At 32.1% G+C, this 15,671-nt stretch overlaps 2 protein-coding genes across 2 annotated transcripts; one reads left to right on the top strand and one right to left on the bottom strand.

Annotated features, from left to right (window-relative positions):
* The first annotated feature begins 5,538 nt into the window (after nucleotides 1–5,538).
* LOC135955331 (pupal cuticle protein G1A-like) lies at nucleotides 5,539–5,967 on the top strand. The gene is made up of 2 exons (XM_065505683.1): nucleotides 5,539–5,550; nucleotides 5,611–5,967. Exons 1-2 carry the CDS (start codon nucleotides 5,539–5,541, stop codon nucleotides 5,965–5,967), a joined length of 369 nt encoding a protein of 122 aa, XP_065361755.1.
* A 5,770-nt stretch (nucleotides 5,968–11,737) lies between these two features.
* Nucleotides 11,738–12,336, bottom strand: LOC135955798 (cuticle protein 16.5-like). Its single transcript, XM_065506164.1, has 2 exons — nucleotides 12,325–12,336; nucleotides 11,738–12,252 (listed from the first exon to the last, which is right to left on the bottom strand). The coding sequence occupies exons 1-2, from the start codon at nucleotides 12,334–12,336 to the stop codon at nucleotides 11,767–11,769; spliced, it is 498 nt and encodes a 165-aa protein (XP_065362236.1). The 3' UTR covers nucleotides 11,738–11,766.
* Between the last annotated feature and the right edge of the window lie 3,335 nt (nucleotides 12,337–15,671).

The raw sequence follows: 15,671 nt of genomic DNA, 5'->3' as shown, positions 1-15,671 counted from the left end.
TAATAATAAATTTTCCTAGAAAATTCGCAAATAATATTTTGCTAAACTATGTGGGAGTCATAATACAGAAACAGTTATAGAATGTGTATTTGGTAATTAAAAGAATTTGGGTTATTACTCTATTTGTTAGGTGGCTGTTTAAATAACCAGGTTAGTTTAAATCTACAAATCTTGTTGTTACAGATTAATATATATACCTTATTATGATTACAAAATAAGTTCTGTATTACTTGCAATTAAGTTAAGTAAGTAGAACCATTTTCGTAAGTTATTTGAAGACAACGGATATTTAGTTTCAACAGACATACATCGTTTCGCTATTATTTAGGATCCAAAATCCAATTATTAGCAGACAAATTTTTAAATTTGCCACCCTATCGAGCCCTTAGCGCCAAATTATCGTAAGCGACAAAACACAAATTTTACAGGAGAAGGTTTTTTCGATTATTTTGAAATTTATACATAAAATTAAAAATGTTATGATGCGATATAATATAATTTCATTCAAGCTATTTGTCTATTTTTCAAAAATATTTATAACTATTGACCCAAAAAAATTCATGGAATACTTTATTGAAAAATGTGACAAAAAATGTTTTTTATTGAATTTTTGCATAGATACAAATTTTTCGAATTGAAATAAAATTCTTATTTATGAATAGTTTTTAATGAAATTTCACAGTTATGTAAAATTTTCTATTTAAAATGGAAAAATAAAAACGAATTTTGAAATTTATTATCAGCAATCCCGCAATTTTCAAAAAAGTGTTGAAAAATTCCAAAAATGGTAATTTTTAGTTTTTTGGCTATAATATCCATACCAGGGTCTGAGTTATCGGAACTCTTTACAAAATAATTAAAAGCATATTGAGCCATCTAAAATCGGTTACTATATTTTGATATCGAATATGCGATTTGAGAATTTTTGCCCTAAATTTTAATTTTACATAAAAAATAGGTGTTTTTGAATGGACCTGGTCCCCTCGGTAAGAAAATTGTTTAATGTTTTTTTTAATAAAAATATTTTATGAAAGCTTAGCTTTCAGAAAGTATAAATTCCTTGTATATCCTTTTAGAATTTTTTTGCGATAACTTAAAAAGAAAAAAAGTTATTTTTTCCCAAAAAAAATTAGCGAAAAATAGGCTTTTTAAATTTTTTAAATTAAAATGCATATAACTTTGGACTTCTTTTTCTATTTGACACATACATATGTTGTTAGTTTAATGAAGGAAAACTAAAGAAAATCGGAAAATATTTGGATACGCTGTTATCAAAAAACTGTTGTAGGTTGGGTAAAAATTTAATTTTGTTAAAAATTTAATTTTCAAATGCGAATATCTCCTAAGCTAAAAGAGATAATTTTGTAGCGCTGGATGAAAAGATTTTATATGTGTATTTTTTTTAAATCGGAACACAAACATACCCTAGGAGTCCTACATTGAGGAACTTTGGTCGCGCCCCTGGTGGGCCTATGAGGTCCATGTTCAGAACTTAAACTCCACAACACTTCTTCTTTGCGCATATGAAATTTCATTCAAACCAATCTAACCGTTTAGAAGTTACAGATTTATTTCCCTCTTTTTTCCTATACCAATATGTGTCGCTTACGATAAAATTCAATTACTGTAAAATGTAAACATTGACTTACGATAAAATCTTACCCCCTATAATTTTGATATTCTGAGAACGGTAAAACATAAGTCGGTCCATAAAATTTTAATTTTTACAATAAAATTTTTTTTTTGAAAATGTCGCTTACGATAATTTGGCGCTAAGGGCTCGATACGTGTAGTAAAGTTTAAACAGGCTGTTATATGTGATACCTGGAATGAAAAAGTTAGGAAAATCCATGTGAAAACGGACAGCAGTCGGATTTACCATCTCCGATTTAAATGAAATTTACCACATACATAATATATCGAATATGTTTCTCATATTAGTGACATTTTCAATAGAAACTCATTCCGATGTAAAAATATCGCGATTTGAAAATTGAAAAATATTTTAAAAATTCCAAAATTTATGTACAAATAAATAATTTCCCATAACTATTAAACTACTCAAAGACATTGTCCTTAAAATGGTGTGAATAAAATTGTTTACTTCCAAAAGGTTAAAGTTCAATACTTATAGTATATATTTCAAAGATCGCGGTAGTAGTTCAGGAGTTATAACGAAAAACGTTATTATAAGTACTTTTTTTCATATAAATTCATATCAAAAATTTAAAGACCTGTGTTCTGTTTTCTATTTGCTTAAATTTTTATATGAATTTATATGAAAAAAAGTACTTATAATAACGTTTTTCTTTATAACTCCTGAACTAATCGAGTCTCCATCGAAATTATTTTGCCCGAATATAGTAGAGAGTTTAGGTGTCCTAATACCGTGTTCTTTAATAATTTAGGTGTTCTCATACTATGTTCTTTCTGAATTTTTAACACCGCGATCTTTGATATTTTTTACATTGAAATATATACTTCGAAAATTGACCTTTAACCTTTTGGAAGTAAACAATTTTATTCACATCATTTTAGGGACAAAATCTTTGTTTGCCCTTAAAATGGTATCAAAAATTATGTTGGACTTTGAGTAGTTTCAATGTTATGGACAATTATGTGTATATAATTTCAGACAATTTTCACAAATTTTTGAATTTTCAAATCGCGATATTTTCGATGAAAAAGTCATTGATTTGAGGAACCCTTTGGAACCGTAATATGTGTGGTAAATTTCATTAAAATCGAAGATGTCAAATCCGAAAATAGCAGTTTTCTGTTCGTTTTGATATGGATCCTACACAAAATTAAAAGTTCTTAACGAAACCATTCAAACGCACAAATGAAGACATTTATCCTTCTGATCTCCACCTCTGACAGTCGTGCAAAAAGGTTACGAATTTCAGATCTAGGGACGGACAGTACTAGAGAAGGTGTTTAGCCGTCTCTACCTCTCCCTGCAGGCGTACTAGCCGAACATGCAGTGACCAGTGATGACCGTTACTAGATTCAGGAGCTTAATATCAATCGCTAGACGACAATTATATTCAGGCCATATTGCTCTGGAAGTAGTCTCTGTGGACCACTATGTCTGTTCATAATCGTAGAGTTCATCAAAAATCAAATGTTTCTTCATTTTTGGAAACAACAAATAGTCACTCGAAGCTAAATCCGTAGAATAGGGTGGAAGAGGGAGCATTTCGTAGCTTAATTCATGGATTTCTGCCATCGAAATGGCACATGTGTACAGAAAACTGTCTCATACAAAACTGAAACTACTGAGAGCCATGAGAGATGCCTATGGCTTCCGCAATATCGTGATATTTTTTGAATTGTTTTGCGTGTAGAGATCTCTATTGGATGTCCAGAACGTTCGGCATCTTTTGTGCTCTTACCGTCACAACGAAATTTAGTTTACCACTTTTTTACCATTAAAATTGATGGTGCAGAATTCCCATAGTATTTATCAAGCTTAGCCTATATTTGGAGATGAAATTCACTTTTTTCCAATTTCTCCTCAAATCGCGAGGTAGCCTGCTATTAATGACTGTCAAATACAAACTAAATAACGCAGCTTGTTCAAATTTTGACCAGAGTCAACTGACAGAGGCCTGTTAACAGAAGCAATGTTGCCCCTTGAGCTAAGAGCTGGAATATTCAAAAAAATAGCGGATTTATTGACCCTCCCAATTGCCCTATATGCGACAAATTATTAACCAATTGACTGCCCATTTAATGTTAAAAATGTCAGCCTGCTGAACACTGCATTGTTTCGGAAATCTAAACAACATGTCCGCCCCTTTTGAACCATCAGTGAAAAGCAGAATGTCAGCTGTCAGTTTAGTTAGCGTTTGTAAAAATGAAGTAGTACACGAGAGAACAACGCATAATCAGAATTTTGCTGCCACAGTCGAAAATATACTTCATCGATGAAAATCATTCTCATCGATGAAGTATATTTTAACCAGGATAACTTTGTTAAATTTTGCGTTTGACATCCACAATGTTACACAGTTTGGTGCGGATTTTTGCCAACCTTAGATGATATTGATGTGTACAAAATGTTGTTTTCACAAAAAAGTGTAGTCTCTCGTTTAGGTGAATTGTAATCACCTAAACGAGATCACGGAGTTTAACAATATTTAATTTTTCTTTATGGGATTATCCACCTCTTTTCATCTAACGTTCGTTCCGTCCTGTTGTATGGCTGTGAATCCTGTACCTCGTTTCTGTATTGTATGTGAGAAACTTTTCATTCGAAAAATTTATAAACTTCCTGTTAAATACAGGTCGAGTATTAGTAAATCGATAACTGTGTATGTACTTTTAATGTATTCAGTTTAAACATTACCGAAGTCATCCTGTTAAAAACAGAATGACTACAAGAATTTTTAAATTTTTTTCGATGCGAAAACTTCTCACAAGTTACAGAAACGGTGTACTGGATTACCACAGCTAGCGACTTGCAATCCATGCAGGTTTTCATTGATCGCTCGTTACGAAAACTGCTCAAGATAGTTTGGCAGAAAGAGACCTGTGGGAAAGAGCAGTTGAAACACCAATAGGTATCCAGATCAATCGTAAAAGGAGCTGGATTGGTCATGTGCTTAAACGCACCAACGACAAAGTAGCCAAGATGGCAACTTAATGGGACCCCCAAGGCAGTAGGAGAATATTCAGAGCCGCTAACACCTGGAGGAGACAAATCAAAACTGAAACAAACTCAAATGGAAAGTCTTGGGCTGAAGTGAATCTGATAGCACAGGATAGATCACAATGGATAAACTTTGTTGTGGCAGTTTGTTTCACCTTGGAACCAAAGGAATCAATATATTCAATCACCTCAGCATTGAAGGAGGAAATTCAATACTGCATCAATGAAATTCTGCTACATTTATGTAAAACGGTAATGGAAAATTTGAACAAAAGAGTGCCCTCTTTAGTATTCAATGACATCTGAACTTTAAAAAAAAAGAATCTAAGGAAAAACAACTGTGTGCTTTCTATTTAAGTAAAATCCTGCTTAAATTTTGCTTCACCCTTTATAACTGTGACAACAAAATACTAAAAATTATTAGGAAAGAAGTTGTGCAACATTTTGCAGAAAAACTAATTACCAAAGGCATTTGGCGGTTTCTCAGCCATAAACACTTTGACATTATAATAATGTCAACCACAACAGCCATTGTTCAGGACAACTGAAACATCAATGGGAATAAATGAAGGAAAAGTGTGTCAGTATTTCATAGTACAAATTGATTGCAAATTTATTTTATTATTAAATACCTCCATAAAACCGTAACATTCTTTACAATTGTAGCCATTTACTAGAAATCAAATTAATTTGATAAATTGGCCAGCAAACCAGTTAAATGCGTTACGATTGTTATCAAAACATAAGCAGAAGTTAGGTGAGGTCTTCGAAACTGAAAATAAAGAAAAATTGTATAAATAATGTTATATTTGCAAGTAACAACCGCAGATGCTTATTCCCAGTCAAGCTATAAAAAAACTTAATTAAAAACTAAAGAAATAAATATGTACAAATTCGTAAGTTGTTCGTAGATTCAATTATAGCATAATATTTATTTAAATAACTATTAATTTTAGTTGGTTATTTTCGCTTTGGCTGCTGTGGCTTCAGCTGCTCCTGGTTTTATCAGCTCTCCAGTTGTTAAAACCATTTCCAGCCCTGTTGTGCATACTTATGCCGCTGCTCCTGTGACTATTTCTAGTCCCCTTGTTCACACTTACGCCAGTGTTCCTGTTGTCAAAACTATCTCTACACCTGTAGTTCATAGCTATGCTGCTGCTCCTGTTTTCAAGACAGTTCATAATTATGCTGACGTTCCTGTTGTTAAAACTTTCGCTACTGCTCCTTTAGTTCACTCAGTACCAGTTGTACACTCTGCACCGTTAGTTAAGACAATCCTGACTCCAGTTTCCTTTACCAAGTACCTGCATTAAAAAGCATGTTTTAATTGTTCAAAACTTATGTTATATTGTAATAAAATTTAAATTAAATTGTTGAAAATTTAAAAAAAGAAAACAATTTTTATGAAATCAGTGGAATGATTGTTAAATTTGAGGTAATTATTAAAGAACTATGAAACTACCAAACGAAATTTTGATAATGTCATGCCTTAAGTAATCAAAATACTTTGTAGTGATTACTTACTCTCGTTCCCACACGTCCTACAATAGCTGTACCATACCTATGAGTACCATACTTCAACTTCTCCTTATTATCCCTGGTATCATATTCTAAAAAGAGATCTGCAGCTTTACAAGTCTCTAGAATTTCCGCATTCATTCGGAAGTCTGATGACATACTAGACCGCCTCTACAATGTAGACACTATCAGTAAATACCGTATAACATTCGTGTAATCTAACGACAATCTTTTAGACATCCCTATCCGGACACACTTACTACATCGAAAACTAGTTATGTTTTCGTCAAAGGCTGGTGTACAGTTTACCACCCGCAGCTCTGACTGAAGCCCTGAGCTGTTCGGTAGTAGAGAAGTCATCCTCCTTATTTTTATACGAACGACTTGTGGTTGGAGTTGTCGACCATACACCCTTACGAGTACTAGTCAGGTCGATAGCAGCAACCACCTGTTGCCTCCGAGAAGAAGACTCTTCCAAGATTACACTTACTGAACTTACTTCTTTCAAATCTAGCGACGTCCTGCCTGTGTTTCTTCAGAAGGAACTTCTCCTTTGCGGTAAATGAGCCGGGGTTCTCTCTGTTCCATCTTAGCCAGAAAGGCCAGAGATTTCCTAATGCCATTTTTGGTCCTATCCTCTTTTGTTCGGCTGGTATTATCAATAACTCGTGGAGAGGCACTAGGCATCTCCCCAACGGCGATCTGCCGAATAAGATTGACGACTTTAGCGCCATGTAGACAACCTTCTATCGAACGGCTCTCTTGGTTCCCCATGTCCCCATCAGTAGGAGGGGATGTTTCTGTTATCTGACTTTGAGCAGATATCACAGTAATATCGTGCTTTTCGTTAGATTGCAGAATTATCTCCTCCAACTTTTGAGTGGCGCTTACCCAAAGGAGTCTTTCGACAATCCCAGAACACCATCCACTTCAAGTTGTCTCGCCTGTCCTTCAAGCTCCAAAATCCTGGTATTAACATCAGTGAATGTGATTTCACCTTCTAGGTTGCTGTTCGTTTACCCCCTCCTCCGACTATCCATCCACCATCACAGTGATATGGTGCTCATCGTCAAAATGCAGAACAATCTCCTCCAACTTCTTAGTGGCGCTAGTTTCCCCAAAGAAGTCTTTTGACAATCCCAGAACACCATCCACTTCAATTTGTCTCGCCTGTCCTTCATGCTCCAAAATCCTGGTATTAACGTTAGTGAATGTGATTTCACCCTCTAGGATTATGAACGTTTCCTCCATCCTCCGACTCTCCATCGTACTGAAAACAGAAGTTTCTTACATTTTTATTCTCGGATCAATTTCGTTCCCAAGAGTGACCGCGTAAAAATCGGACCATCCATGCTGTTAGCAGCTAGTTTAATTAAACAATGACTAACAATCCAGGTCCTCGGCACTGCTACCACTCACCTTGACCTTAAAAGTGTATATGTACCGTATAATCCCCGGTAAAGCCTCTAATATACAAGTGACGGAGATAGCACGAGAATATATATGTCTCAATATTGGACCCAACAGTAAGAGATTACACTATCTCCCCAATATCTTGACAAGATGAGTAACCTTTAGTCATACACTCCTTTTAAATAGCAACCCCTTTTGTGAATGTGCCAAAAGAACCTGCTCTCGCATCGCTACAAGATCGTTACCCATGCATGCATACCTAGAATTGGAAGTGAAGAACTTCAATAATGATTAGAATACCTAAATTATATTTATTCACTTCAAGGTTTGACAGCTACTTTTCCTCACTGCCCCCAAACAGAATTAAAAAGTTCCCCAAAATCCCAAATATCAAGCTATTAAAATAATTATCACATTGAGAAAGTACGTTGGAGAAACGTAAAAAATAATAATTGTTGAAAAATGTATTTAAAAGGATTTAATTAAAAAAGCAACTGCTTTCACAAAAGTACTTTTTTGGTACTTTTTGGAAAATTTAGTAAAAGTAAAAAATTGTCTATTAATATTGTTCAGAATCTTGAAAATTGTGAATTTAAGCGATTTCAGAAAAATGAACTTACTTTTGAAAATAGTATTTTTTTAATTTTTGTTGGATATTTAGCTAAATCCGAGTATCATAAAAAAGTCTTTCTAGTTAGAAACAACTTAGTTTTAGAAAAAGTATAAAATTGTCTATAAATATTGCTCCAAATCTTGAAAATTGTTAATTAAAGCGATTTTAGAAAACGTACTTTATTGGTACTTTTAAAAAAATAGTATTTTTTTTAAATTTTCGTTGGATATTAAGCTAAATATCATAAAAATGGATTTCAATTAAGAAAAAACTTAATTTTAGAAAAAAATACAAAATTGTATATAAATATTGCTGAAAATCTTGAAAATTGTGAATTAAAACGACTTAAGAAAAACGTACTTTATTGGTACTTTTTTGAAAATTGTATTTTTTAATTTTTCGTTGGGTATTAAGCTATGTACAAGTATCATAAAAAAGTCTTGTAAATTAGAAAGAACTTAATTTTAGAAAAAATACAAAATTGTCTATAAATATTGCTGAAAATCTTGGAAATTGGGAAATAAAACGATTTTAGAAAAAATGTACTTTTTTGGTACTTTTTTAAAAATAGTAATTTTTAAATTTTCATTGGAAAATCTTAAAAATTGTGAATTAAAACGATTTTAGAAAAACGTACTTTATTGGTACTTTTTATACCCTACACCACCATAGTGGGGAGGGTATAATGCATTTCTGCAGATGTTTGTAACGCCCAAAAATATTAGTCTAACACCCACCTTAAAGTATACCGATCGACTTAGAATCACTGTCCGTCTGGTCGGCTGGCTGGCTGTCCATGTAAACCTTGTGCGCAGAGTACAGGTCGCAATTTTGAAGATATTTCGATGAAATTTGGTACATATTATTTTTTCGGCCCAAGGACCAAGCCTATTGAAGCTGGCTGAAATCAGTCCATTATTTCACCTAGGCCCCATACAAATGTCCTTCCGAAATTGGACTTTATCGGTCATAAATGTTTAATTTATTAATGTATCTCCACAAATTGCGCTCCAAATAAGTTTTATATATACAAAATTCATGTCACCAATTTTTGTTACGATCGGTTCATAATTAGTCATAGCTCCCATATAGGCCCACTTCCGAAAATTACTTTAACGTGCATAAATCGCTTAAAAATTGTGGTATACACACAAAATTCAACATAGTTAACTTTAATATAGACATAAATCACACGACCTAATTTCATGGTGATCGGTCCATAATTGGTCATAGCTCCCATGTAAGGCCCACTTCCGAAAATCGCTCAAAAATATAAATTATTGAAATTTTAAAAGAAAAATGTTTTTGCTCTTTTACTTAGTGTAGGGTATTATATGGTCGGGCTTGACCGATCATACTTTCTTACTTGTTTAAAATAGTATTTTTGAAATTTTCATTGGATATTAAGCTAAATATCATGAAAAATTATTACAGTTAAGAAAGAACTTAATTTTAGAGAAAAGTACTTTTTTGGTATTTTTATCAAATATATTTTGGAAAATGGAACTATTGGTAAAATTTGTTTTTTTTAATAATTTTTAAAATATTTAATATCAAGAAAATAACGAAATTTTGAAAATTATGGGATTGTTTGGTACTTTTTAAATATTTTGTAAAAATAGAATTTTAAAAAGTCATTTTAGAAAATTATAATGTACTTTTTTGTAAAGAGTATTTTTTAAATGATTGTTAGAAATTAAGCTAAATACTAGGGCTGCTCAATAAGTCACTGCAACACTGCTCCTGTTAACAGGCATCTGTCAGTTGACTCCTGTCAAAATCTTAACAAGCTGCATCATTTAGTTTGTGTTTGGCAGCCATTGCTAGCAGACCACCTCGTGACTTGAGGAGAAATTGTAAGAAAAGTGAATTTCGTCTGCTCATTAAGCATTTTTTTAGGAAAAACCCATCACCCAAACCAAGGCAAAGCTTGACAAGCACTATTTGAACACTGCACCATAAATTTCAATGGCAAAAAGTGGTTCATAAGAAAGTTCTCCGCATACAAGTGCAGTTTCCATGGCAAAGATACATTTATTGGGCTACGAAATGCACCCTCTTCCAGCCTATTCTCCGGATTTAGTCCTGTTTCTTAAATCCATTATCAGAGATTCGAAATAATCTTAACTCAGAATTAAAAATTATTAGCCTTTCATTCCATAAAACCATTCAAAATAAAACTAATGTTTTAGCTTTATTCAAAGGCTTTATTTGAATAGTATTCATTCATTCTTGGAATTATTTGGTTCGAACCTTTGGTAGTTATGAATATCTTTTTATGAATATCTATTTAAGTACACAATTGTTGCACAGATTGTATGAATAAATCTGATATGCAACAGAAATATCTATTTTGATTATATGGTGAGTGTGACAGTGATGATAATATCATTGTCAATATTGTGCTACATTATTCAATAGACTTTCAGTTTTATTCATAATTTCCAATTGTAGAACACATTACATTGTAATTACCACAACAGAATTCATGTTCGTAAGAGGGGGCGTTCACTGGCTGGCATTAATACTGTGGTTTAGACTAACAAAGGACATGATGTCACATAATGATGATTGCAACGTGATTGATAGCGAATTAGTATCTAAAATAAACAAATGTCATTGGGATTTAGTCAACTGTATTGCTAAAGGAGAGTGGGGTGTAGGGGTTTTTATGTTTACGTTTATTTTTAGTAGCTGCTTTTCAGTGCAATAAGTTAAGTAATTAAAACTTGGATGAAAAGTTGTTTATGAACAAATTTCAATTAAGCAATTGAAAATCAGAATTTCAGCACAATTAGTAGAAAAAATTTCCCCAATATTTTAAAAATTTTGAGTTTATAATGGGGGAAATATTTAAGAATATTGAAATCGAAATTTTTAATCTCTGGTAGGGAACTAAATCGCATCAATATGCATAATTTATCCTACGGAACACTAAGAAACATTGTAAAGAATGATCAGGATCGCCTCACAATGGATGCTAGCTCCCTTATAAGTGCTGGGGTTATGTAGATGAAAAAAAATTGGCCTTTCGACTTTTTTCGTTTTTTAAAAAATCGACTTTTCAAAGCTTCGACTTTTTTTAATTTTTGAATAGTCGACTTATTGACTTATGCTATGCTAATTTGTCCCTTATAAGTGCTGGTGTTTTTTAGTTGAAAAAGTCGACCATTCGATTTTTTTTAATTTTTTGAATATGTCGACTTTTCAAAGTTTCGTCCATAGAATAAACACATAGAACGGAAGGAGAGAGTAATATATATGGAAAAATTACTCTCTTTTCACACATACGGGTGATACAATAACAAAATACATGCAATACATTCTCATGAATTAGGTTTTTGAGAACAGAATTAGGTTTTTGAGAACAGAATTAGGTTTTTGGCTCTCAGTTACCTATCTAGTTGTTGTCTATGGTTTCGACTTTCTTTAATTTTTTTAATTGTCGACATATCGACTTATGCTATGCTAATTTGTTTCAATTTAAGAGTTCATTTTATTTCAATTCATTCATTTAACATTAACAATATATGTATATCACATTTTCTAAGAGGAATCATTAAACAATTTAATGATGCAATTTGGCATAAGTAACGGGTGAGGAAACAAAAGATTTCAACACAGGAGCTGCAGCATAAGTATGAACTACTGGGGTAGCAACAGTTTTGACAACAGGAGCGGCATAGGAAACTGATTTCACAACTGGAGCAGCGGCATAAGTATGGACTACAGGAGCGGCAGCTACAGTTTTGATAATAGGAGCGGAATAGGAAACAGTTTTGACAACTGGAGCCGAGTCATAAGAAACAGTCTTCAATACAGGAGCAGACTCATAAGTGTGAACAGTTTTTACAACAGGTGCAGCAGCATAGGTGTGAACAACTGGTACTTTTTTCTCCAAATTGGTGAAACTTTGATGGGTAATGGCCGATGAAGCACTTGTGTCAACAACAGCAGTTTTAGTGTAAATAGCAGGTTGTACAAAGGAGTGATGCGATTCAGCAACAAAACCAGGAGCAGCTGAAGCTACAGCAACCAAAGCGAATACAGCAATCTATAGAGAAGGGGTAGACATACATAGTTTAAGGAGCTATTTAATTAATATAAAGTATTTTGATAAACTTACAAATTTGAACATTTTGTTATTGTTTAAAGGTTTGTGGGGTATGTTACTTTAAAAGTTTAAAGTGAAACTCTTAATTCGTTAGCAATTATCAGCCTGTTTTATATACGTTTTTTTTTTTTTGTTAGAGGTTTCTTTAACAGTTTTATTACCAAAATACTTATTAAGTAGTATTTTTATGCTGCAACCGGTTTGAGTTTTAAACATATTGTATTTCTTTTAAGGGCAACATTATAAAATTATTACAAATGGTTAGTTGTTATATTAGGAATATACATTTGCAATCATAATTAAAGAATTGATTTCATTCAATTCTTTAATTATGATTGCAAAAATTTTATTTGGTTCTATTTAAAGAAACAGCAGGCTATAAAACATTTCCATTATTCATTTTCTTTTTATACCCACCATCAAAAAAGATGTGGTGTCTATTTATTTGCAACGTTTGTAACTTTGATCACTTAAATTTTCCGGCAAAAATTTTCGTGGAATATTTTAATGCCCTTTTTGAAAGGACTCTTTTTGATTTTCTCGAAAAAAGGTCTCCCTAAAGAGAGGAGATAGAGGGTTAAGATCTTCCACAAAAATGATCCCCATACATTTTTTTTTGGTGAAAAAAATGGGTTACAAAATATTGGTCCCGATTTTGAGCCATTGTAGTTTATACTTACTAAGACGTTATATACGTCGCTGCGAAGGTCTCTAATCCAGATATAGATCAAAATAGGATCTTAAAACGCCACCGAACCGGCTCTATAGTGGATATATTGAATATTAAAAAAAAAACAATTTAGAAAATATTTTTTTTTGTTTACCTAAAAATATTTAAAATTTTTATTTTAAAGTAAAATTTGGTAAGATTCGGTATGGCCGAATATAGCTCTCTTACTTGTTTATATTAAAACTTTTTGGCATAAAAGTCGAAAATAGTGAAAAAATCGACTTTTCGACTTATGCTATGAAAAGACGATTTTTTTCGAAAAAAATTAATTTTTCAATTTTTTTTTTAATTTATTAGTGACAAATTTTTTTTTGTAAAAAAATTCGGTTTAAAAAATATTTTTCCCGATTTCGACTCATTGTAGGTCCAACTTAATATAGCCTTATAAACGCAGTTGCAAAGGACTTTGAAATATCTATCATTAGGTATCCATATTGTCTTTATTAATGACTTAGTAATCCAGATATAAGTAGATAAAAAATATGACAAAAATTGAGGTTGTCCTGGTTTTTTTCTTATATCTCAACCATTTGTTGGATGATTATCTCTATTTTAAATAGCAACCGAACCGGTTATATAGCTTATATATTGATATATGAATCATGTACATATGTAAGTAAAAATCAAAATAAATAACTGAGATATAACGAAAAATCCACGACAACCTAGTTTTATGACCTCTTTTTTATCTATACCTCTATTAATAGTCATTAATATAGACAATATCTTTAATCATAAATATTTTAAAGACCTTTGCAACGACGTACATATATAACGCCTTATTAAGTCGGACCTACAATGGATCAAAGTCGGGAAAAATATTTTTTAACCCGAGTTTCTTTTCACCAAAAATTTGTTTCAGTAATAAATTAAAAAAAACAAATTTTGAACTAACATTTTTTTCAATTATGGAAACGATCCTTACAGAAGTTGGTAGAAAGATTTAGGTTCATATAAAACTTGTTTATGTCCAATTTTATTACGATATTAATTATTGTGAGATAATTATGAATGTTCAAGTCATTTTCTGAGGGGGCCTTATATGGGGTGATGACCGATTTTCGTATAATTTCAGAGTACTAGAACTAATTTGTGCAAAATGTTATCAGGAATGCCACATAATCAACATATTTATGACATATGAAACAGTATTCCGCGGGGGACATTTGTATGGGGTCTAGGTGAAATCATGGATCGATTTTACCCATTTTACCAATTAAACCTTATCAACAGAAAGTCTTTGTGGACAATTTTAGCCAGTTAGCTTTTTTCTTTGGGGCCCTATTGTGTTTTCAACAGACAGACAGAAGGATATAGCTAGATCGCCTTAGAATCTTATGAGAACCCAGTATATATATACAAATGTGGGTCTGCTACAAAGTTTTGTTGATGTGTTACTAAAGGAATGACAAATTTAAAATCCCCCCTATAATATCTTTTTTGATGGTGGGTATAAAAAGAAAATAATATGTTTGTAACACCTTAGAAAATTCTTTATAGCCTGCAGTTTATTAAAATAGAACCAAATAAAATTTGTCTTACAAATACATCATAATGAATGAAATCAATTCTTTAATTATGATTGCAAATGTATAACAACTAACCATTTGTAATAACACTATACAACACCAAAAATGCGCACCCATTGAAGAACGCTTATAGCTGAAATATGCGTATGGTAATGAAGTGGAATTGCCTAGAGCTAATTAATGAAGAGTTCCTATCTAAATTCTTAATAAATACGAAATTAACCGTAAGCTCCCATTTGTTGTGTCTTATTTCTGACTTTCTGGTTGAATTTTCCGTTTTGGTGTATTTAATGACTTATAGTAAAATTTCACGGATAATATTTTTGCGGAACATTTTAACCCCTTAAATCCATGTTTTAATGGTGTTTGTTGCTCTTTACTAAAAGAAGGACAAAATAGACCCATGCCTTGGGGATTTAGAGGGTTAACATATTCTACAAAAATGTTCTTCGTAACATTTTACATAACTTTGCTGAACACATTTTATACCTAAAGTGTAAGGATCATATGGTTTCTTATGAAGATTAACAATAACAATGTGCCAGAGTTGGGAAACTTTAACCCGCCCTCAAATGAAATTCAGATGTAAACATTCAAAACGCCGATACACGTGTCTTTTTTTTTTTGTCTCCTCTATCAAAATTTATTGGTCGGACCTCGTAATTTTGGAAAAAATTTGATTTTGTTGTATAGTGTAATGAAAGTAAATTTTAATAAGGCTTAAGTTCATTTCTTTATTATAATTTATTTGTAATAATTCAAAGAACATCACTGTATACTAAAATTTTAGACAATTGGCACATTGGAATGCATTTTCTACCCTGCCAAGGGCGTCATATATATATAAAGTTCGAATAATTACCAAAAATCTACATTTGTAATAATTTTATAATGTTGCCCTTAAAAGAAATACAATATGTTTGAACTCAAACCGGTTGCAGCATAAAAACACAAATAAGTATTTTGGTAATAAAACAGTTAAAGAAACCTCTAACAAAAAAAAAACGTATATAAAACATGCGGATAATTGTTATCATATCAACAGTTTCACTTTAAGCTTTTAAAGTAACATACCCTACAAACCTTTAACCAATAACAAA

Source organism: Calliphora vicina, chromosome 3 (assembly GCF_958450345.1).
Source record: "Calliphora vicina chromosome 3, idCalVici1.1, whole genome shotgun sequence".
NCBI classification, from domain to species: Eukaryota; Metazoa; Arthropoda; class Insecta; order Diptera; family Calliphoridae; genus Calliphora; species Calliphora vicina.
The sequence above is the reverse complement of the archived record's forward strand: the minus strand, read 5'-3'. Positions and strand labels throughout refer to the sequence as shown.